This window comes from Halichoerus grypus, chromosome 1 (assembly GCF_964656455.1).
Source record: "Halichoerus grypus chromosome 1, mHalGry1.hap1.1, whole genome shotgun sequence".
Taxonomy (NCBI): Eukaryota; Metazoa; Chordata; class Mammalia; order Carnivora; family Phocidae; genus Halichoerus; species Halichoerus grypus.
The window spans coordinates 95,949,594-95,975,503 of NC_135712.1; the positions used below are offsets into that span (position 1 = coordinate 95,949,594).

The 25,910-nt window shown below is 35.8% G+C and overlaps 1 protein-coding gene across 3 annotated transcripts in view; it reads left to right on the forward strand.

The window, feature by feature from the left end:
* The window catches only part of ZBBX (zinc finger B-box domain containing), a 114,373-nt gene that overhangs the window by 14,956 nt on the left and 73,507 nt on the right, over positions 1-25,910 (forward strand). For all 3 annotated transcript variants that reach the window (XM_078069546.1, XM_078069555.1, XM_078069552.1), the window contains exons 5-7: positions 5,648-5,696; positions 6,609-6,718; positions 13,339-13,434. In XM_078069546.1, the coding sequence (XP_077925672.1) occupies positions 5,648-5,696; positions 6,609-6,718; positions 13,339-13,434 (255 nt within the window). The remainder of the gene's footprint in view (positions 1-5,647; positions 5,697-6,608; positions 6,719-13,338; positions 13,435-25,910) is intronic.

Below are 25,910 nucleotides of genomic sequence, written 5' to 3' on the forward strand. Positions count from 1 at the left end.
AAAAATGCTGACTCTGTGATTATGGACTTATTTATTCAATAGCAATTATTTACTGCCTCCTTTGTCCCATAGTGCATTATCCTTGTTCTCAAGGAGATCCTCATCTAATGTGAAAGATGATGCACATATGAGAATAGGAAAAGTCAGTATGTCATTTTGGTCATAACCATTTAGTGTATGAACCATCTGTGTTTGGGAAAAAGCACTTTAGTTCTGCAAATAGTTGAAAGTATTCTAGATGTCTTTGTAAGGAAAAAATGATGAATAAATCATAATGCCAGGCCCCACGAACCTCATAATTGAGTCAGATGTGAAAGCATGGGGTTTAGGGAGCTCTAGAAGGTGGGCGTAAAAAGTGAGCCAGAGCAGGAGGGAATACCAGAGTTCAGAGTCTTGACTCTTTCACTGTGGGAATGGAATTCCCTGACAGCTTTTGAGCAGGAAGATAGAAAGATTAAGGTGATGATTTATGATGGCTGATCTTGTTTAAATATCCAGTGCATTAGGAGTTTATAAACAGAGGATAGAACAAATGATATTGAAACTATTTTCAACATGTCCCACATCAATAAAGAATGTATTTTGATCATGGACTTTTCTATACATGAACTTTTATTTATAAATAGAATTTATTTATGTACATGATAGTTTACTAATATATCATGTGTGTTGAAAAACAAATTGTGAACATTATTTAAGGATGACATAAACTTCATTTCTACTTTCTGGTCTTTTCCTGAGCTCCCTTGGGCATGCATACATGCTACTTTGGAGGCCCCTAGTATAGAGGCAGAGAGACTATTTAGAAGACTCGCCAAAGAATCCAGAGGTCAAATGATAAGAGTCTGAATTAGAATGTAGCAGAAGAAATATAAAGAAAACTATGGAACCAAAAAAACAGTGAGAAAGGAAAGGAAGAAGTCAAATGTATAACTGATATTAGGCTGGATTGATTGACAAGGAGGTAGAATAAAGAAGGAAGCTGAAAAAAAATTGGGATTTAGAAATCCCTCCCTCCCTCCTTCTTTCCTTTTTTCCTTCCTTCCTTTCTTCCTTCCTCTCCTTTTCCCAGCTTTGCTGAGGTAATTGACAATTAAAATTTTAAGATATTTTAAAATGTACAGCATGATGTTTTGATGTATATATACATTGTGAAAAGATTTCACCCATAGGGTTAATTAACATATCCGCACCTCACGTATTTACCTGTCTGTCTTTTTCTTTCTTTCTTTCTTTCTTTCTTTCTTTCTTTCTTCCTTTCTTTCTTTCTTTCTTTCATCTGTCTGCTTTTCCTTTTCTTTTCTTTTTTCTTTTCTTTCACATTTAAGTTCTACCTAGCACATTTTGAAGATTTAGAGTTTTGTTTGACTTCTTATGTGTTCGTTGAAGCCAAGAGAGTAAATGTGCTTCCTAAGAATTTATAAAAAGGGAAAGAAAGGTATAAAGGATAAAGCTCAGAAAGGGCAGGTGTGAGGGATAAAGCTCAAGGAATATGGAGGTAAAAGAGAACTTTAATATTGATAATCACTATCTATTTTATACCAGTCAACAGTTTAGCTGCTTTTCCTGTTTTTTCTCATTAAGTGCTTATATCACTCTTAAGAGACAGTTGTTATTTTTCCAATTCCCACAGATGAAGTAATTTAACATCAGAGAAGTTCACTTGCTCAAGGTCAAGTGTCAGGGCCAGATTTGGAATGCAGGCTTTCAAGCTGGTTCTCAGGTGATTTGCCAGCTTTTCAGTAAAGGGAGCCTGAGAAGAGGAAGAGTGGTAGCTGTAGGATCAAAGTAATGTAATTTCATAGAAAACGAAAGTAAAGGCGAAGGTGTTTTGACTATGATTTTAGACCAGTGTTTCTCAACAGGGGTTAGTTTTGCCCCCAGGAGACATTTGGCAATGTCTGGAGACATTTTTAGTTATCACCACCAAGAGGGTTTTGGGTTTTGGTTAATGATAGATAGTGGCTACAGGCCAGGAATGCTGCTATGCATCCTACAACATACTGGACAGCCTCCCCACCAAAGAATTATTTGGCTTAAAATGTCAATGGTATCAAGGTCAAGAAACCCTATGTTAAGTCTATATTGATTAAAATCCGGACTCATTTCATTAGCTCTGTGATTTTAGGCAAGTCACTTAACTTTTCTGAGCTTCTGTTACCATATTTGTAAACATACAAAACAATACTTGCTTATTACTTTATATAGAGTTTTAAGCAATGTTAAGATTTTACGTGTGAAACCAATTGTAACATTGGCTGAAAATCACATTAAAATATTTTTGGAGAATGAGAATTTTTAAAAAAACACTGAATTTGATTTGATGTTAGATGGAAAAATGTTATCAAGTGGTTACAGAAAGAAAGGTGGGTGGCAGTGAGTAAAGTCTAATGTTGCAGGGAGCATGAGAACGGTAGGTGACCTCTCAAGGATTTAACAGGATCAAGGAAAGACTTTATTACAGTTGACCCTTGAACAACACAGATTTGAACTGTTCAGGTCCACTTAATATGCAGATTTTTTTCAATAAATGTATGTACTATAAATGTATTTTTTCTTCCTTATGACTTTCTTAATACCATTTTCTTTTCCCTAGCTTACTTTATTGTAAGAATACAGCATATAAGACATATAACATACAAAATATGTGTTAATCAACTGTTTATGTTATTTGTAAGACTTCCAGTCAACAGTAGGCTATCAGTAGTTAAGTTTTTCGGGGTCAAAATCGGTGCACCAACCCCCATATTGTTCAAGAGTCAACTGTATATTGTTTATTAGAATCAGAAACATGTGAGCCAGTTTGTAGCTAAGGGATGGACTCACTAATGGAGGAAAGATAGAAGATGCCAATGAGAGAGATGCCAGTTGCTGGGTGTAGTCTTTGAAGAGATGGATCCTTAAGAAGGCCTTGACCAATGGAAGGAAGACACACTGTATCTGATAAGAAAGATGGAAGAGAAAACAGGTGGCAGTAAAGGTAAAATTTTAGAGGTTGCATTTGACAGGAGGTGAGGCAGAAAGCCGTGGAAAGATTTTAATGGGAAGACCTCAACATTCATAGTAAATTTGAAGGCAGGATCATCTGCTCACAATAAGGAGGGGAAATGGGGTGAATGTGAGTCTTTTGGAATGGAGAAAGTTTGAAGTAGCCACTGTGGGAGTCATGATTGAGGTTTAGCACGAAATGAATAAGTAGACTGCTGAAGAGCCATAGGAGAATGGATTTGTAGGGGACCCAGTCAGGATTATTTCATCACAATGCTAGGTAGATAGAGGTAGAGGTCTAAGAGGAAGGAGGTAAGGTGATCATGGTTAGCACTGAGAAGCTCTGAGTCTGGGCTTTTGAAGGTGTGGCCATTCAGATTGTTGCTTAGGTTTAAGGTTTGGTCATAATGGTCAGGTGCCTGAAGAGGTACTTAGATGTTCATAGTAGTCAGCGTGTTGGAGGATTTTCAGCATCAGGGTGTCAGGTGAACATGGACATTGCAGTCTCCACGATCATCACCCAGAACTGTGATGGAGAGAAATACTGAGCAGATTGCTATAGTTCAGGTGGAAGAGGATCCCGGATATTGATAAAGGCAGTCAGTGGATGGTGAGGACCTTCAGTAGAGGCATCTTTGCTGAACGATGAGATCAGAGCAATATTCTGGAAGCAGCACTGAGGAGCAAACGGGGAGAAAAATTTTCTTCTCTCCTGGTGAGTGCAAGGGAGTAGAAATGGAGCTAGTTCCTCTGGAGAGTTCTCTGGAAAAGGTTTTGTCTGAGGAAAGGTGGGTCCAGTTAATGTGAACTCTTGCAAGAGGTATTTTTAGGAAAGGTTTAAGGCATGGGATAAATGACTATTTAATAAGGATTCTATGGACTAGCAGGGAACCAGGATAGAAGGACAAGCGGTAGAAAATGGCGAAGGTTATATAGCTAATTGGATTAAGAATAAGAATATTTGGAAAGGTGGTTAATGGGAGGAGTGTGGGCCCAGCATGGCAGATTAGGGCATTTGTCAATGCCAAGGAGGCTGATCACAGCACAGTCTGACTCCGATGGCCCAGGTGATGTGTCTGTATGGTACAGCCACTAAGCTTCCCTGACCCCTGATGGCACCTCTGCAGCATCCTCTGATGCTGAAGTGGGTTCATAAGGCATAGGCTTCAGGATATCACATCCCTGAGGTTTTGGATATACACGTATGTGCATATACATATATACACGTATGTGTGTGTGATGTGTGTATGGTCCAACCCTACCTGACCTTCAACTCTTTACCAATCAGATGAAAATCAGATTTAGGAGGAAATTCTATCTGCCTAAAAATAGCAGCTAGCAGTTTGTTCACTGAAATATTTTTATGCAGTTTGAATCATTTGAAGTAAATATGGCCATATTTATAGAGCCGAAAAATATTTACGATAATAAAAGCAAATTATAAAATTTCCGTAATAGTGGGTTCAGTTTGCTTTGGCATAGCCATCCTGCCCAGCTAGCCTATAACCACATTGATCATGTTGCAATTCAGATGTACCATTAAGGTAATAATATTGGATAATTTCATTATGAAAAAACGAGATTAAATTATCTGTAACTTGTATAACATTTTCAGTTTAAAAATTGAAGTGTGATTCACATCAAAATTGATTATTTCAATCCTATTTTCTTTTCTGCTGTGTTTGGTACATAGCATCTGAACAGCTACTCAAAGAATGTGAACAAAAAATGCCCTTTTGAAGCAAAACCACTAGATTCACTGAGAATAATTATGCCTAAATTTTCAAAGATGACTGCGGTTGGTACAGCCGTCGACATAGAGGCAAATGTTGTTCTCATATTCTCATGTACAAATTGGGCAATTGAGCATGCAGATTGCAAATTGAAAACTAGGCATGAATTGACAGGGTCTGTATAAATGTGCACCATTCCTCCATGCTCGTTTGTGTACTTTGAATGTTGGTTTTAATAAGACCAAGGCAAGTATATACAGTTGGTGAATCTGTTTTATGTCTTAAAATCTTAAGATCCAAGGATTTTAAGTGACTATTTGAAACACCTAACAGCGAAGCTTATTTACTCAATATTTTGGCTATAACTTCAGAAAGTCAGGGATCACAGCTAATATACTGAAGGTTAAATCTATGATGCTTAAACATGTGGTTCTCCAAATTAGACAAATAAGATAATATTGGCTTCTACAGTTATGTAAGCACAGTGGCTCAGTCAGAATTCAGTTTAGATTTAGTCTACACAAATATTAGACTTTGTGTGTTTCAGAAAGATCAGAGATAGAAAAGGCTTACTGAGCCTTTACAGTATTTGAATGCTAGTGCTTTCCTAAAATAATTTCATGATGATATATAATTATTTTTGTTCAAAACATAATTTATGGCATGTTTCTAAAAGTGGTTTAGATGTCTCCAAAATTTATTTTCTTCTTCTTCTTTTTTTTTTTTTGGTATTTTCTCTTGCTTAAAAGTTCTATATATGCTTTAATCATGATTTTCTATTAATTTTATATTATTCTCTCGAAATGTTTGTTTTGCTCAAGATGCACTGAAACGTTATGGCTCTCTACCATTTTTGTTAGTAACTTAAACTTTCTTTGAATAAGAGACTGTATACCTGACAAATAATATCTATTTCATTAATACAGCTTTCTGCTGGAAAAGTGAAATTAAAATTACTGAAGGAGCAACTTCAAGGTAAACAGTTTACCGCTGTATTATTAGATGCTAAAGATATAGCTTGTTTTCTTTTTCATTTGAATTTCATAGAAAATTAAAGTGCTAGAATTGTTCATGCAGTATAAAGATTCTAAACCCCCAAATGATGACTCTGATACGACTTTTGATATTCAAATTCATTTTATTTATTTTCAGGGGGGGCAGCCTTATTTTATGTCAAAAAATGTTAACTTAAAATATGAATATAATAATAATGTTTTCAAAAGTGAGGACTTTGATAGTACTGTTCTGTAAACTCTATTTATATAATCTTTTAACCAGGAAGATAATTGAGCCATATAAAATTATATACTGAAACTCCACTCTAGCAATCTAAAAGAATATTGAAAATGGCTTTATATTTTAATAAATTATTTCACAATAGCAAAACCCAAGAATCAATTTTGAATTCACAGTAATTCCAAAAGAAATAAATTTTTTATAGAGGATAAGTACATTTAATTTGAATGGAAAAGATAATTTGCTAGAACAAATTCTAGAAATCTATGTAACATTTATTATAGAAGGTAGTTCTCTATGAGCTTCATTTAGTTTGATCCGGAGATGGGACAGAATGCCATAGGGATTCTATCAAGAGTGTAGTTTTTGACATTCTCTAATTTCAGTTGTCCAATTCAAGTGAGTTTTAAGCAGAATGGGCGCGGGCAGGTATGTGGGCCCTGAGGTCACAGGGGGCTGCGAGGGGGACTGTGGCCTCCACAGTTCACTGGGAAGAGTAGACTTGGCTGCACACCATTCTTACTGGGCAATTGGTATTTAAATATTCTTTGAGAATTTAGAAATGTGCATAAGTTCATTACTTTTATCAGTCAGAAAACTGAACATTATATTTTAATGTGATTGGCCTGATATTTTTTTTTTTCCTTCCAGAGCCAGTGAAACCACCACTTAATTATAAGATGGCCAATCCTTCTGAAAGTGAAAAATCCAAGATAAAAGGGAAGGTTTGTGGACAGTGTGAGAACAAAGCTGCTGTGCTGGTATGTGCACTATAAAAAGATAATAGAACATAACATTCACATGGCCTCACTCACCTCTCCCAACTTGACCTGCTTTGGGAGCCAGATACTTTTCCTTCGCTGCCGTTCTAAAAGTGAAGTGTGCATGCCGCCCTGTTCAATGCACTGCATCTTACCCTCTCATTCCAGTTTAAGGATATCACCTACCTTTCACTCTTGGATCATGCCTATCAGCACACAAACATGCTGCAGTACTTTCCAAATCAAAACTACACCAAAAGTTCTTCTGTGACCACTACATCTCCTCCTGGCCCTTGTTAATAAAACTTCTAAAGAGTTATCTACACTTGCTCTCAACATATTCTCACTTCCTGTTCTCTCTCTCTTTTTTACTGAGGTATAATGTACTTACTGTGAAAGAGACCTTAAATGTACAATTAGATGCCTTTTGACAAATGTATACACCCCCATCAATATAATAGAATACTTCTGAAAGTTCTCTTGTGCCTTTTCCAATTCATTTCCACTACAAAGCCAACTACTGTTCTGATTTTTATCACCATACATTTAGTGGCGCCTGTTCTTGAACTTTATGTAAACGGAATGATAGGTTATATATTTTTCTGTGTAAGCCTTCTTTTGTTCCACATGGAGATTCACCCATGTTATTACATTTATTCATAGTTTGTTCATTTGAATTACTGAGTAGTAATCCATTGTGTAATATGCCACAATCTGTTTATTCATTGACATATTGAATGACAGTTGGATTGTTTCCAGTTTTTTACTACTGTGTTTAAGGCTGCCATGGACATTTATGTGCACGTCTTTTTTTTTCCTCAAATGATGTTTATTTTTTTTTCCCTTAAAAGTTATGAAGTGAGGGGCGCCTGGGTGGCTCAGTCGTTAAGCGTCTGCCTTCGGCTCAGGTCATGGTCCCAGGGTCCTGGGTTCGAACCCCGCATCAGGCTCTCTGCTCTGCGGGAAGCCTGCTTCTCCCTCTCCCACTCCCCCTGCTTGTGTTCCCTCTCTCGCTGTGTTTCTCTCTGTCAAATAAATAAATAAAACCTTAAAAAAAGTTATGAAGTGAAATTGGAAAAAAAGAGCCCCAAAATGGTTTCCAACAGTTTTCTAACTTCTCTTTGTTGCTGATTTCATGAACTTAAAAAAAAAAATTATGGCAAAATGCACCATAATTTAAAAGTTACCATTTTAGCCATTTTAAGAGCACAGTTCAGTGGTGTTAAGTACATTCACGTTGTTGTGATCCCATCACCACCATCCGTCCACAAAACTCTTCCCATCTTACAGAACTGAAACTGTACCAATTGAACAATAACTCGCATTCCCCCCCTCCTGTCAGGCCCTGTCAACCATCATTTTACTTTCTCATTCTACTTTCTGTCTCTATGAATTTGACTATTCTAGGTGCCTCATATAAGTGGAGGCTACAGTATTTGTCCTTTTGTGCCTGGATTATTTTACTTAATGTCTTCGGGGTTCATCCGTATGGTAGCATGTGTCAGAATTTCCTTCCTTTCTAAGGCCAAATAATATTTCATTGCATGTATATTCCACATTTTGTTCATCCGTTCATCCATCAGTGGACACTTGGGTTGTTTCCACCTTTTGACTATTGTGAATAATGCTGCAATGAACATGGGTATAAATATCTGTCCAGGTTTCTACTTTCAGTTCTTTTGAGTATAGACCCAGAAGTGGAATTGCTAAATTCCCATTCTCTTTTGAACCCTCTCCATTCAGGATTGGGTCTATGTCCAGCAACTGCTCCTATCGAGGTTACCAGTGACATTCATATTCTTAAATACAGTGGCCAATTCTCAGTTCTTATCTTAGTCTATCAGTAATATTTGATACAGTATTCTTCTCCTCTTTTGTGACTCTTCACTTGGCTTCCTCTAGGACATGATCCTCTCTTGGTTTCATTTTACTTTGCTAGCTGTCCCTTCTCAGTCTTTGTTGGTTTTCTGTATTCTAGACCCCTGAATGTTGGAGTGTCACAGGGCTTAGTCCTTAACCCCCTTCCCTAGTCCATCTACTTACTCTTGATAGGTAATTTTGTCTACTCTCTCGGCTTTAAAGACCATAGCTACATGGATGTTTCCCAAATTTACATCTCTTACTCATCTCCTTCCCCTGAACTTTTCCAACTCAGACTACCTACTCAACACCTCTACTTGGATGTCTAACAGTAATCACTAACTTAACATGTTCAAAATTGAACCTTTAGTATCTCTCCAACATATTTTCTCCCTTGCACAGTCTCCTCAGAATAAGGGTCAATTCAAATGTTCCCTGCCCCTGCAGCCCTTTATAAACAAGCAACAGCTGAGTAGCCCTGAATTTTTTGGAGCTGCTCCATGCAACCACGTTGCATTTATTACCCCTTAAAATGTATTTATGTGTTTATTTTCCACCTACCTATGTAAAGTTCGTTTGTTCACTGTTGTATGCCCACCTCCTAGAATTATGCCTGTAATTTAGTAGGCACTCAACAAATATTTGTTGAATGAATCCATTTTTTTTACTGTAATAAAGACTTCAGATATATCTTCCTTTCAGTTAATATTAAAAGTACTCCAATATCTGATATAATTTAAAATATTACACACACTTGACACGCAGTTTCCCCCAAAGAATTTAATGATTATAACTAATATTTGTAGATTACTATAATGATATTTTTTAGTTTCAGAGAATTTGGCCATCATCATTTCTGATTTGAGACTCTATTACTATCCTTATTTCATGGCAGTTTTCGCTGGTCTAAGAGAGTTAGAATACTGTAAGTCTAATAAAGAGCTGATAGCAATATTAAATATAAAACCCTGGCTCTTGGTACAGTGCTCTTACTATTACATCACACTATTTTCTTATTTGATGTAATGATGGACAATAATTTAAGAAATCTTCACAAATTATACCTATCCAGAAGTCTTTAAAAAATGCAAACAATGTTAATATTCCTGAAGTTGGAAGTGTGAAAGCTAAAAGGGACTTACTGGCTGAATTGAATTGTTGAGGTCCACCGTTCATGATCTGAACAAAGTATTTATGTAGGAGCTGTCAGTATTTCTTGTGAATCCTGTTCTATGTTGAGCACTGTTTAAAGACCATGAAATTTGAACAATATGGCATACGTAGGTAGATAAACTTGACCTGAAAATAAAGGATCTGTTTTTCCAAAGAGAAGGTAAAGCAAGAAGAGGACATCCCAGACAAGATAAATGGCACATGCCTTGTCCGGAAAGCAGATAAGAATGATGATGTGTGCAGTGATTAAAAGGCTGATTTGCCTGAAAACTGTTAGAAATAGAAGCCAGGACTTAGACCCTACACATTCTTAAAGAATTTTGCTAAGATTTTAAGAAAGTATGTTGTTCGATTTGAAGTGAAAGTAATGTCCCATGATATTTGTCAAGTACCATAATAAGTTATTTAAAAATTCAAGTTAGGCACATCTAATGAAATAGACCATGGTGATGGTAAACTTAAGGTTATCTCGTATTCTCAGCATCCATCATTCTAGATGGTAATGTTTGTTATGTAGTGAGAGTAAACCTTCTTATATGGTATGATAGGGCCTTCATCAGGGTAAACTTATGTGGGAGGTAGGGGGTACTTTGCATTTTGGAGGTTTGAATCTTGACTTTACCTTTTATTAGCTATGTGACCTTTAGCAAATGGTTTAATTCCTCTGTATTTCTGTTTTCTCATTTGTTAACAAGGGGATAATATAGATAATGTTAGTCTATACCTCAGAGTTATTGAGAATAATGTTTAATGTATATGAAGTAGTTAGCATTGTACCTGGCACATGGAGAGGAGACAGTAAATTGTGTGTTTTGTTGTTGGCACATTTTCATATCTCCTGATGCATTCACATACATTGATGGTAAAAATAAAACCCCAAATCTCCAAATTCCTTATTTTTAAAAGAAACTCCAGTAGCTTTAAGGCTGTTTGTACATGGCAAAAGTGAAATGCATCGTTAAAAATTACATATTAATTTGGCAAATGTAGATAATTTAATTAAACTCAAAGGGATTCTGAAGACTTAGCACAACTGATCTAGGCTTGATCAAATTAAAAAGATATTTGCTAAAACTGCACTTGGGTATTCCATCATTGAAGAAGCATCTGTGGTGGAATGGAGTCCTTATCTACATTTTTAGTACGTTTCTGCCAGTTATACAAACTGCCTAAAAAGATTTTCCAGTTGGAGGTCATTTTAACCCAATTTAAATCCAAATATGCTTGTATAACAAAATATATAAGCTTACTCTGCAATTCCAGCTTTGATCTTCCAGTCTACAACATCCATTTGGCTACTTTCATTAAAAATCTGTTGTTAACAAATACTTGGCTTAGAATTCGATGTTCAAACTGATTTTCAGTCTTCTATATTACATTGTAAAGACAGTGCCAAATATGTCTGAGAAATTTATTAAAATACTAGCAGATATGTTAAATAAAAATTATGCAGAATACATTTTGAAATATACATTAATACAATAGTACTGCCATGTATATATGCGAAATTATAACTTTGTATTTGTGCACTTAAAAATTATGGATCTAGATAATGTTTTAATCATCATTTCTGTAAGAGGCTGTTCTTGAAACATGAGTTGAAAGGGTAGGACTAGTTCTGATATTAGGGACAGTGTTTATTTTTCTTTCACTTAAACAAAAAATCCAGTTCTGTATAGCTAATCACATTTGAAAAAAATACATTTGGATTTTGATAAATACCTCCCATGCAGTCATTTGACACATTGGGTTTTATCTTACTGCAGATTTTATCAAGGTTTTTCAATAAATGATTAGTGCTGCAATTAATGGTCAATGTGATTTTTAGTAATTTGGGTCATGGGCTAGAGCTTGAGCTTTGAGCCAGACTGTGGGATTAAAATCCTGGCTCCATTAGCTGTGTGACTGGGCACATTCCCAATCATTATGTTCCTTTGTTACTTCCTCTTCACAATGGATATACAATGATCATGTTAATCTTACAAGCTTGTTGCGAGGATTCAGTGATGGGAAGCTCTTAGAACAGTGAGTAAGTGTTCGGTAAATGTTGTGGATATTGTTATTGTTATGGGATTCCAGCCTTTCTTTTTAGTTCCATTAGTTATATAAAATGTCTTACTCTTTTTACCTTTGGTAGTTGTTGTCGGTGTTGTCCTAATCATCTTATATTTAATAAACCTGGCCACATTATTGCAGGCAACTGTCATCACATGGAGACTTATAATACAATTTTTAAAAATTAATGGACTCCTGTTGGGTTTTTAATAAGCGTTCACTCTACTTTTCTATACCCTATACGTTCTGGTGCCTGTTACTTGGTGTGTGGTCTGCACCCCAGCAGCTGCGTGGACGTTACCTGGGAGCTTGTTAGAGTGCAGGATCTAGGTCCCCATTCTGGACTTCCTGAATCAGTCTTCACTGTAACACAACTCCAGGGGATTCATATGCACAGTGCAGTTTGGGATTCGTCACTGTATCGCACATTTCAGTCAGTCACTCCCCAGTGTGGGGTAGAAGAGCTTGGTCAACCTCTTCCCAGTCTGCCCCAGCTGCTTTCTGCATAGGATTCCTTGACAGGAGGAGAGTGGGAGGAGGGGAAGAATGGTGGTGGGCATGCGAAGTGGAGGGAAAGGAAATGAAAAAGGATCAAAGGGAATGTGGGCTCTGTGACACAGGCTTTCTGACGTCATCTCTCCAGACCCTGCACTTTCTTATTTGTGCTGCTGGTGTTCTTAACCTAGGCCAAACTCAAGAAAATTAGAGGTCTTAGCCATTTGGACTGCTTTTTCTCATGTTGTAAAGGGTGTTAAAGTGGCTGTACAACTACATGTAGTAATTTCACTTGCAGTAAAAATTCCATTTTTTCTTTCTTTTTACTTTCAGTCTTGCTCGGCGCCATCATAGGTACAGGTATATCCCATCAATTTATCCACAAATTTAAAAAAAATTGCATTTTGACACCATAGAGAATTTGAAAGATAAATACAAGCTTGTCCATAATCATTTCGCCAGTCATAAAAATTGCTCACATGTTGATGTGGTTCCATCCAGTTCTTCTTCTTATACTTTCTTTCCTTTGAGGAATCTTCTAAGAATAATTCTCACACCATATTTTGAGAATCACCACTGAATTAGTGCCAGTGAAAGAAGTGGGGATTTTTAGAGACAAATAGTATATGCATTGTGCCATGTAAATCAATAGAGAAAAATTAAAGAACTCATAAGAATGAAGTAGTTTTGAACCAGAGATAATGCTGCTTAGTTTTTACCAGGTCAAGAAGTTTGGTCTGAAGTTGCTGGTTTTTTATGATTTATTCGGAATTGTAGATACATATATGCATCTAACACATATATATCTAAAAGCTACTTTCTTTAAGCTATTAAATTTATTTTGATATGAGAGTTGTTAGTGTTTACAAGTTAGTTTTTCGGGTCAAATTGTTGTTCCAGTTTCCTTGGGCTTCTCAATTCTGATGACATATGGCATGTAAATGGAGAAATAAAGATGAGAACGATGACTTCTTTATGCAAAAGATTTCTCAAAGTCATATTATTAAAGATTGTGTGATATTTTAATGTCTTTTAAGGTATGCCTTGAATGTGGAGAAGATTATTGTTTGGGTTGCTTTGCTAAAATTCACCAGAAGGGGGCACTGAAGCTCCATAGAACAACTCTTTTGCAGGTATGCCTTTTTTAAAATGCTTTACTTGTAGTGTATTTATAAAATGTTTCAACACAAAGACATTTAAAACATGTTTAATTATCTAGGATTTAGGATGATTTATATTAATTTCTAAAATTCTATTATGTACAGTCTTTACATATATCTTAAAATTATTTTACTGAGTGTTAATCTGGGTTCTATTTTGCTAAACTGTGTTTTAATATAGTTCCTGAGACATTAGCTTGATTAGAGTTTTTAGATCATGCATTTTATCTGTGAACTTGATATTTAAAAATTAGACAGTATTTTTAATCTATTGTGGTTTCAAATGAACGCATGGTTTAAGTATTATTTCTATATAGTTTATAAATAGAAATCTCTAATGTTTTCTTTTCATGTTTTTTTAAATTAGTCTTTTATTTGTCCTCACCCATTATCATTTAAAAAAGCTTATCTCTCAGGTTTTTACTTTTCCTCCTACATAGTAGAAGCTTTTATTTTTCCTCATATAATCATTGTTCTGTGAAATGCTCAACCTCAAACCCTGTCAGATGGTTTAAAAATTCTAGTACTTAAACAATAAATATGCCTAAATATAGATATGACATATTATGCCGGTTACATTTAACAGTGCACTGATTTGTCATAGATTTCGTTCATTGTATTCAACAAATATTTATTGAATACCTTTTAGAAGGCAGGGTCTGTGCTAGGCAGTACATTACACAGATGAATACACTAGGATCCTGCTCTTAAGGACCTGAGGATAAAAGTGAAAACCAAGGACCTTGTGTAATGGGTTAAATATTTTAATATCTTGTAGGCAAAAGGAAGGCGATGATCAGATCTATATTTAGAAAGATCACTGGAAGATTTCAATTTTTACATGTTACCTCAACATAAATATTGATAACTCTCAAGGATGCTGATGACACAAGTCATAATAACCACAAAACATAAAATAGACCTTATTCATATCAGTATTTACCAAAGTTACTTACTTGTGAGCAGCTACTCAACATTTAGAGCTTCCTGGCAGAAATCATGAGGGAAAAAAAAAAACAAAAAAAACAACCACCTGTTACTCTCCTGTCTCAGGAAGGTTTGTATAACTGGACAGTTATAGAAATGAAAATTAATGTCTATAAAAGTGAATGTAATTGTTAATATAGAAGTAATGTAGAATTTAAAGGCATTCCACTTTAAGGGTAAAGAGTCTAATTACCCCCCTGTGAGCTCATAGTAGGAATTTTCCATCCAGTGGTTTTTTTCAGCATATTTTCTGAGTTATCACTCAGTGAGCTAGGCACAGGCTAGCTGGTCTGGAAGATACAAAGAAGAATGAGACATGGATACATCCTTCAGGATTTATAGAGGTCTGATTCTCTCCTCTCCCTCCCTCCCTCCCCATCTCTTTTCCTCTCCTTCGTGTCTCTCTCCCTCTCTCTCTCTGTCATACACATCACACACACACACATACATACACAATCAATTTCAAAAGACAGACTGTGCTGTGATATGGCTTATTGTTATCCAGAGACAGATATGATATGGGTCAAATCATGCTTACTAAAAGCAATGCAACATAGCGTATGCTTTCTAAACATTGTATTTTCCTATTCCATATTAATGTCATTAAAATCAATGTCTTCTATATCTTAAAAAAGAAGAATGTCATCTTTGTAGATGGGATTCTCATGTAATTCTAAGTGTAGAATTGATAGGGAAGAGAGAATTAATACTTTGAATATATACTTTGTATCATACACTGTTGTTATATCCTACCAGCATCACATTTTCTAGCTTTGATTGCAGGGGAGGAAAGTTTGGTAAGCCAGAAATAGTAAAATGGTATTTAAGTTGCTAGTGAATCTCAAGTTGTGGAAGACACATTTATCTCTAAAAGTTAATGGAAGTGAATTTTATAACAGGTGTGAATCAAAGAGCATAGCAAGTGACAATGAATCCTTGAGAGGTCTCTTTAAACACAGGGGTTCCTTTATGTATATATTTTAAAGTTAAACACCGATAGAGAACTATGTATTTTCCATATTCATGTTAGTCCTTTGTGTTGCCCTCCAGTCTGTGAAGGCAAAAGTTGCTACTTGATGCTGTTTTGAGGATAGTCCTGGGAATTTCATTGCCTACTGGGGAAATCACATTAGGAGGCTAACCTTAGAGAAAAGTATGGGGAGAATGCCCATGTTGGGAGCTGAACATATATTGTTACTCTTTTTATATAACATTATTTCACTTACCCGAATTGCTATGTAGTGAAATACCTTGAAGATGTTTTCCAAATAAATCAGGTAAATTTGACTATTTATTCATTCAACAAAAATTTAAATTTAAAAAGGTGTTTTTGGGGAGGGTATGTGCTATGGTGAGCACTGTGAATTGTGTAAGACTGTTGAATCACAGACCTGTACCTCTGAAACAAATAAAAAAGAAGAAGATAGCAGGAGGGGAAGAATGAAGGGGGGGAAATCGGAGGGGGAGATGAACGATGAGAGACTATGGACTCTGAGAAACAAACTGAGGGTTCTAGAGGGGATGGGGGTGGGGGATGGGTTAGCCTGGTGATGGGTATTAAAGAGGGCACGTTCTGCATGGAGCACTGGGTGTTATGCACAAACAATGATTCATGGAATACTACATCAAAAACTAATGATGTAATGTGCGGTGATTAACATAACAATAAAAATTTTTTAAAAAAAGAAGAAGATAGCAGGAAGGGAAGAATGAAGGGGGGGAAATCGGAGGGGGAGATGAACCATGAGAGACTATGGACTCTGAGAAACAAACTGAGGGTTCTAGAGGGGAGGGGGTGGGGGGATGGGTTAGCCTGGTGATGGGTATCAAAGAGGGCACGTACTGCATGGAGCACTGGGTGTTACATGCAAACAATGGATCATGGAACACTACATCAAAAACTAATGATGTAACGTATGGTGATTAACATAACATAATAAAAAAATAAAAATAATAAAAATATGTTTTTGTTTTAAGGAAACTTTCAAAATGTGTAACATACTCCCTCCCATCTTAGTAAAGAATACAGTGAATATAGTCTCACTATATTTTGTTGACTCCTGCTCATTGTTTTGCCCACTAGCCGATACAACAGTTAATAAGAGGCCTCGACTAGCTGATGTAGTAGGTGGAGCTACACCTTCCTCCTAAGAGATTTGCTCTTCTGATTAGTACTTCATTTTTCTTCATCATGGTCTCACTCGTTCTCTGCCATCACTTCTTGATTTTAATCAATTGTCCCATTAGTTATCTGTCATTCTCTTCCTATTTCTATTCTCTGTTTAGCCCTTTAATTTTTTTGCAGTCATCTTGTTTTTTTTCCTCCTTGTTTCCATCATTCTCTCTGGTCTTTCCCTATCAGTAAAGGTTCGTGACACTGTTGTTCCCTGGCCTGAGGACCACTGGTCAGTAGTGAATGGTGTCTCTCTCTGTTTAGCTCTCGTTAATCAGTCATATAGTATTTTTACATTTCCACTATTTTGGCAACTGTCAAAGCCATGAGATTTTTTTGTTGACCGCTGAATTCATACCAAATTTGAGAAGTTAGAGCAGACATTTGATATCTGACTTTTAAGCATTACTCTATAAAAAGCAAGCATTCTAGGCTAATGGCTACTCCACTTTTATATTCTTTAACCTATGCTAACATTTCTGGTTATTTTAAAGCACAGCCAAATTTGATTGCTGTAAACTGTTTAAGCCCCCATCCTATAGCCCAGTGAGTCTTTAGAAAGTTTACAGTCAACAGGGACCACTCTGTACTGCATATTTTGTTTTACTTAAAAGATAAATCCTTGAAAAAATTCAAGGCAAACTATTACCATTTCCATGTTGACTGACATTATAATTTCAAAGGGCCTTTTGATTTATGATTGATTTATACTTGGCAGTGATTCTAACACTTTTTTTTTTTTAACCTCTCCAATCTCTGTTAAATAGTTAATCATCTGCAAAATAAAGTGTAAATGCATGAGGGGAATTACTAAGGATTAAAATCCTATTTCTACATTTAGAATGATTTGCAACACTTTAAGGATTGAAACAAAAGTTTTCTTCAGTGGGTAAGCCTCACATTGATGAAAAATAAGGTCTTAATCTATCAGGCATTTCTATTTCCTTTACCAACATACAAACAAACACAAGAGACAAGGTTAATCAGAGATAATAGAAGATGGGGGGGAAAGCAAGCAAAAGGTATCCCATTATGAAATATGACATGCACAAAGGGAGGTTGGATTAGGTAAATCATTAATAGATTCTGGTATGTGTATTTTCCTAATTGGAATGGAGATTTTTCTTAACTGGAAAGGAGAGATCTTGGGAAGGGGGGTGGTTATTAATGAGAGAAGAGATAATTGAGGTAGAATTTCTATGTTTTCTCATATAAAGCATTTATATGCAGCCTCTTTACCTTTTTTTTAATCTCCAAAGGAAGGTATGTCTATATAGATATAAATAGGGATATATGTTTGCTTGAACATACATGTATGAAAATAATCACCAGGCAGAACTTCAGTTATCATCAGAATACTGTTTATGCTTACTGACTTTATGATAATTTTTTCTTTTAGTTGACAATGCCCAATATCAGCTTATAGGCTCACACTATCATTATTCTGTTAATGTTAAGAATAATACAGCATTTTTAGATCATAGCTAGTCATTTGGACAATATCATTGTTACTAGGATGATCTTAATGGACCCATTTTAAATGCTGTGCATACACATATTATAGATGCCATGGTGTGCCACCGAGATCCTCCTCTTCAGGATTGAGATACTCCCTTCCTTAGCTGCCAGGCATGTTTGCCTATAGATAGATCATATTTGGGTCTCTCCTTGGGAACTGCTCTTGCCCAAAGAGAAATGCCACTTCCAAGCTTACACTCCATTCCTGGAGGCAGCCATTTTCTGGTCCAATATCTGGTCAGTGTGAGGGTACAAGTTCCCAGCAGCAGACCTTTGCCTCAGTTGAGAACAGCTGATGGGCCATCACAGCTTCTCCCTTGGAATTGACAATTGCATCAAAATCAGTTTTCCTCTTTGCCCAAATTTACCTCTTTTTCCGATCATACTTGTTCTTTTCAGAGCACTTCCCACTAAAAATCAGGCAGGCAAATCTCAGAATTTGTTTCCTGGGAACCTGACCCATGACAATATCTAATTCAGAGTGGAATTACAGATAATTTTTGGCCTAATTTTAGAGTGTGCTGCAATTTTTGAAGGTCAATGTATAACATTTCTTTCTTCATTTTTCAGATTCTGAACCAAGTGAAAAATAGATATAAGAGTGAAAACATAGAAATCAAAATAATCAATTTTATTATTGCTGCAATTAGAACTACTGATTGCCACAATCAGCTTCCTGATTCTTCCTAGAATTGAACATTTTTTTACCCCAACCCCCAAATGGCAGACATTTCCCTTTGCCAGGGCAGGGCTTACCAGTAAAACTCCTTAATGGATATCTAGATTGCAATGTATCCTTCTCTGGACAGGCAGTGCTCAGGGAGAAAACCCAGAAGGGGCAGAGGTGAGCATGCTCACTTCCTTCTCCAAAGTCTCAGCAATAAGATAGATATGTAAGGATGAGGAGTAAATGTTCCCTTAAAAAGGAATTATCATAAATTCTCATGATTTTAGAGTCTAGGTAACATAAATATCTTATATAAATTTACTATTTATAAATATTGGTTAATATTAAACTTAAGAAAAAACAAAATACTTAAAATATATATAAACAACTGAGTCGTGGCATGTTTTTCTCCTATTTCTTAAATATGAAAAATGGTGTTAACAAATATTCCTTATGCTACAATTTGTGTTTATTGCCCTTCTATCTGATTATCACTTTGTACTTCCTCTACAAAGGTTTTTTTTTTAATTATATTCTTATCGACTATTCACTCTTTTATACCTTCTGATAAATTTTAAATCCTGTGAGGAAAGGGATTATTTCTATTTTGTTCATCACTATTCTCAATGTTTTGTACCTGGCCCACATAAATCAAATTTTTGAATGAATGGGAACATGAATGAGTCCCCAGTGATATGATCAACCTCCTGAAATAATTTGAAACTGTATTTTAAGTAGCAAAGTTTTATTATTCTCTGAATTTTGAAAACCAGAGGTTGTGTAATTGAAGGAATTTATGGTATATTAATGTGTTCTGTGGGTGAAGGGTTAGCAAAAGCCTTTTAAGTCTGAGAGTTTGAACTTTAATTTCCTAACTCTTTCCCTGGGAGAAAGATAAAGGTATTAATGTTAACTGTGTTCCTAGACAGCATACTTATGGTAAACATGACTCCTGATTGGCAGATTGCATCCATATGGGAGAACTATAAATACTTGGAGTAAGCCACAGCTCCCTGAGTGTGGTGAGCTTTGTATCTGTCACTTCTGCTGGGGGTGGGGGGTGGGGGGCGCTCTGGAAGCCATGAAGGTGGGGATTTACTCTGGGGGAAAATAAGACTTCTAAGCAGGTATCGTCCTCATCTATTCAAGCTGTACTTGTGCATGAAGTTCTGCAAGACTCCCACCCGAGAACAACCGACACTGTCCTGTTAGCAGACTGCTGTCCCTGTTCTTATCCTTCTCAGCAGACTGATGCCAAGACTGGTTAGATGACAGCCTTATGAGACTGAAAGTTCAGTTAACCCAGGCAGACTCCTTGGTGGGCGTTATGGTTTCAAAAAACAAAATGGTGCAATACCCAAAAGATAAATGAAGAACACTTGTGCAGCGTCGTTGACAAGAATATTTTAAAAACAGCTTTCTTTTTTTTTTTTTTAATTAACATATAATGTATGATTTGTTTCAGGGGTACAGGTCTGTGATTCATCAGTCTTACACAATTCACAGTGCTCACCATAGCACATACCCTCCCCAGTGTCCATCACCCAGCCACCCCATCCCTCCCACCCCCCTCCACTCCAGCAACCCTCAGTTTGTTTTCTGAGATTAAGAGTCTCTTATGGTTTGTCTCCCCTCTCTGGTTTCGTCTTGTTTCATTTTTCCCTCCCTTCCCTTATGATCCTCTTCCTTGTTTCTCAAATTCCTCATGTCAGTGAGATCATATGGTACTTGTCTAAAAACAGCTTTCTTGATATATAACTCACATACTATCAATTCATCGATTCAATTCAGTGGATTTTAGTATATTCGCAAATAATGTGTAACCATCAGCACAATTAATTGTAGAACATCTTCATCACTTCAAAAAGAAACCCCATACCCTTTTACTACTACTACCATCTCCCGATACCCTCCTTCCTCCAATCTCCTGGCAACCACTAATCTACTTTCTGTCTCTGTAGATTAGTCTATATTTAATATAAATTGAGTCGTATAATATGTGGTCTCTTATGACCGGCTTCTTTTACTCAGTAAAAATAAAAAATTTTCTTTTTTTAACATATATTATTTGTTTCAGAGGTACCGGTCTGTGATTCATCAGTCTTAACACAATTCACAGCACTCACCATAGCACATACCCTCCCCAATGTCTATCACCCAGCCACCCCATCCCTCCCACCCCCCACCACTCCAGCAACCCTCAGTTTGTTTCCTGAGATTAAGAATTCCTCATATCAGTGAGGTCATATGATACATGTCTTTCTCTGATTAACTTATTTCGCTTAGCATAATACCCTCTAGTTCCATCCACGTTGTTGCAAATGGCAAGATTTCATCTTTTTGATGGCTGCATAATATTCCATTATATATATATATATATATATATATATATATATATATATATATATATGTGGTATATATATATATACACCACATCTTCTTTATCCATTCATCTGTTGATGGACATCTTGGCTCTAGGGAAAAATGAAGGGGGGGAAATCGGAGGGGGAGATGAACCATGAGAGACTATGGACTCTGAGAAACAAACTCAGGGTTCTAGAGGGGAGGGGGGTGGGGGGGATGGGTTAGCCTGGTGATGGGTATTAAAGAGGGCACATATTGAATGGAGCACTGGGTGTTATATGCAAACAATGCATCATGGAACATTACATCAAAAACTAATGATGTAATGTATGGTGATTAACATAGCATAATAAAATAAAATTTAAAAAAAAGCAAAAACAAATTATAGAAACACATAAAAAAGATAAAAAGTTTTCAAGTTGCATCCATGTTGTAGCTTGTATCAGTACTTCATTTATGTTTATGGCTAAATAACATTCCATTGTACATATCGATATACCACATTTTGTTTATTCATTGTTTGATGGACATTTGGTTGTTTACAACTGGTGGCTATTATGAATAATGCTGTTATGAACATTTATGTGCAGGTTTTTATATGGACATAGGTTTTAACTTCTCTTAGCTATATCTCTACTAGTGAAATTGCTAGGTCATAGGGTAACTCTCTTTAATTGTTTGAGCAACTCCCAGAGGGTGTTCCAAAGTGGCTGCTCCATTTGACTCTCCAGTCAACAGAGTTTGAAAGTTCTGATTTCTCTGTGTCCTAGCCAACACTTGTTTTGTCTCACTTTTTTTTTTTTTTTTTTTGGCATACAGTGTTATATTAGTTGCAGGTGTACAATCTAGTAATTCAACAGTTCCATACATCACCCTGGGCTCATCATGACGAGTGCACTCCTTAGTCCCCATCACCTATTTCCCCCATCCCCCCACCCATCTCCTCTCTGGTAACCATCAGATTGTTCTCTATAATTAAGAGTCTGTTTCTTGCTTTTTCTCTTTTTCTCTCTCCTATTTTTTCCCTTTGCTTGTTTGTTTTTTTCTTAAATTCCACATATGAGTGAAATTATATGGTATTTGTCTTTCTTTGACTTATTTCACTTAGCATTATACTTTCTAGCTCCATCCATGTCTTTGCAAATGGCAAGATTTCATTCTTTTTTTTCAAGTTTTTATATAAATTCCAGTAAGTTAATTCAGTGTAATATTAGTTTAGGTGTATAATATAGTGATTCATTAGTTCCATACATCGCCCAGTGCTCATCAGGACAAGTGCCCTCCTTAATCCCCATCACCTATATCACCCATCCCCCCACCCACCTCCCTCTGGTAACCTTCAGTTTGTTCTCTATAGTTAAGAGTCTGTTTCTGGTTTTCCTCTCTCTTTTTTACCCTTATGTTTGTTTGTTTTATTTCTTAAATTCCACATATGAGTGAGATCATATGGTATTTGTCTTTCTCTGACTGACTTATTTCACTTAGCATCATACTCTCTAGGTCCACCCATGTTGTTGCAAATGGCAAGATCTCATTCTTTTTATGGCGAGTAATATTCCATTGTATATGTATACCACATCTTATTTATCCACTCATCAGTCACTGGACACTTGGCTATTGTAAATAATGCTGCTGTAAACATAGGGGTGCATATATCCCTTTATCCCTTTGAATTAGTGTTGTTATATTCTGTGGATAAATAGCCAGCAGGGCAATTGCTGGATCATAAGGAGTTCTATTTTTAACTTTTGTTCTTTCGAGAAATATTGACAAGAAGTTTTTTTCTTTGTTTCTTAAAGATTTATTTATTTATTTTAGAGAGAGAGAGAGCACACGTGGGGCTGGAGGGGCAGGAGGAGAGAGAGTTTTAAGCAGACTTTGCGTTCAGTGCAGAGCCCTATGTGAGGCTTGATCTCACCACCCTGAGATCACCCCTGAGCCGAAATCAAGAGTTGGAGGCTTAACTGACTGTGCCACCCAGGTGCCCGTACAAGAAGTTTTGAGAAGACCTCAATATGGGACAGTTAATAGACAACACTTCAGTGAAACCACATCTCTGATGATTTGTTCAATGCTAGTATTAAGAAGCTAAAGAAAAGGAAAAGATGATATTTGAAAGGGGTATGGAAAAGGGAGAGTAGGGCTTCTATTACTATCAGGGAGGAGTTGGAAGAACATAAGTGGTTTAGGGAGTATGTTACAAAATCAAATGACAAGATGGAGTACAGATATGCTGGAGAAGGTGGGTACAGTGCAAGAGTTTAATGCAGACGTGGTTCAAATCAATCTCAAAGGGAAAGGGTGTTTCTGTAATAATTATGCTGAGGGAATCTTTAAGATAAAACTCATATATGCAGGCTCAGAAACTTGCAGGGTTGTTGTGAGGATCAGGTTAAATGACAACAAATATAAAATATTCTGCTTATAGCAAGTGCTCCATATATAGGTTTTATTAGTCAGGATATAGTACTGCAGAAATTCAACACAATTCCTACAGTCTCCAAATTTAGAACCTAGAAAATGAAGTATATTAATGATAATGAATCTAAAGAATTAATGAAAAGGTTACCTTTGTTTTTGGGCTATTTTTAAAATCATTATAGTAATATATATTTCAGGAGGCTTGTGAAAAACCAGTGAAGTTTTAGAGAAATACAGACTCTCATTATCCAAATAGAGAATAATAGAATCTCAATTTTGGAGGGGTCCATAAAGATTATTATTCTAACAACATGTCTGAACCTTTAATCAATCACATTGTTATTGGGTATTTGAGGAGCCTTGATAATTTGCAGGTGCAAATAATGTTCTTAAAGTTTTTTTCATGGAATCTGACAAGTTTTACAGTATTTTATGTTCATTGGTCTTTATAGGATACAAATTGTTCAGTTGTGATGTAATAGCATTGCTCTATATAAAAACCAAATATGACAAATTATTGATTGTTATTTGCTAGGGAGTTTATTCTGCTATGCTTAAAAATCTGTTATTCAGAGCACTGCATATAAAATCATTTCTTTCTCATGTAGCTCAAATATGAGTAATTACTGAAAGCAGCTAACTCATCTGGATGCATTATACATGTAATATTAGTTGAAAACAGTAGTAAGTACTTGCCAAGATAATTAATATAGTACATAATTATATGGCATCAAAACTGCAAATAGAAAGATTGCAGGTGTGAATTTCTGGTGTTATTTTTTTGTTGCTACTCTGGCTCACTTTTAAGAGTGCTCTCTAAGTAGAATTTTTAAATGTTATTAGTAAAACTTGAAAGGCACTGTTATTTAGACCAAGATCCCATTTTATTATTTTTCTGGGTATCAAGTGATTTAAAAGTTTTTGACAATATGTTTTCTTTTGTATACATATGCTTTATTGCCTTATTTTAAAATATTTTTCCTGCATTAAGTGTGTTTTATTTCATGATTTTCACATCACTTTATGACACTATTAAATATTGAGTCCAGATTAGTTTTATTTGACACTTACTATCTATTGAATAGTAAACCACATTTATTTTTATTTTTTTAATTGAGATAAAATTGGTATGTAACATCATATTGTTTCAGGTGTACAAAATAATTCCATTTTTGTATACCCTACAAAGTGATTACCACAGTAAGTTATCATCTGTCACCATGCAATTAACCACCTTCATCCATTTTACCCAACCCCCTTCCCTCTGATAACCACCAGTCTGTTCTCTGTATTGATGAGTTTTGTTTTGTTTGTTCATTCGTTTTCTTTTTTTAGATTCTCCATGAGTGAAATCATGCAGTATTTGTCTGTCTGACTTATTTTGCTTAGCGTAAAATCCTCAAGGTCCATCCATATTTTCACAAGTGGCAAGATTTCCTTCTTCTTCATGGCTGAGTAGTATTCCATGGTGTATGTGTATAATATTATATATACATACATACACTTATACATATATGTATATATATATATATACCACTTCTTTTTCCATTCATCTATCAGTAGACACTTAGATTTCCATATTGTAGCTATTGTATATAATGTTACAGTGACTATAAGAGTGCATATATCTTTACAAATTAGTGTTGGATCCTATGATAGTTCTCTCTGTAATTTTTAAAGGAACCTCCATACTGTTTTCCATAGTAGCTATGCCAATTTACATTTCCACCAACAGTGTAGGAGGGTCCCCTTTCTTCTACACCCTCACCAACGCTTGTTTCTTGTCCTTTTGATAATAGCCATTGTAACAGATGTGAGATGATATCTCGTTGTGGTTTTGATTTGCATTTTCCTTGTAGTGATGTTGAATATCTTTTTATGTGCCTCTTAGCCATCTGTACATCTTTGGAAAAGTGTCTATTTAGATCTTCTGCCCATTTTTTAATCAGATTCCTTGGGGTTTTGTTTTTGTTTTTGTTTTTATTTTTGTGCTATTGAGTTGTTTGAATTCTTCATATATTTTAAATATTATTCCTTTATTGGATATATGATTTGCAAATGTCTTATCCCATTGAGAAGGTTGACTTTTCATTTTTCTGATAGTCTCCTTTGCTATGCAGGTTTTTAGTTTGATGTAGTCCCACTTACTTATTTTTGCTTTTGTTGCCTTTCCTTTTGGAGTCATATCCAAAAATTGAAAACCAAGACTGATGTCGGGGAGTTTATTGTCTATTTTTTCTACTAGGAGTTTCATGGTTTCCGGTCTAACATTCAAGTTTTTAATCTATTTTGAGTTAATTTTTGTGTATGGTATAAGAT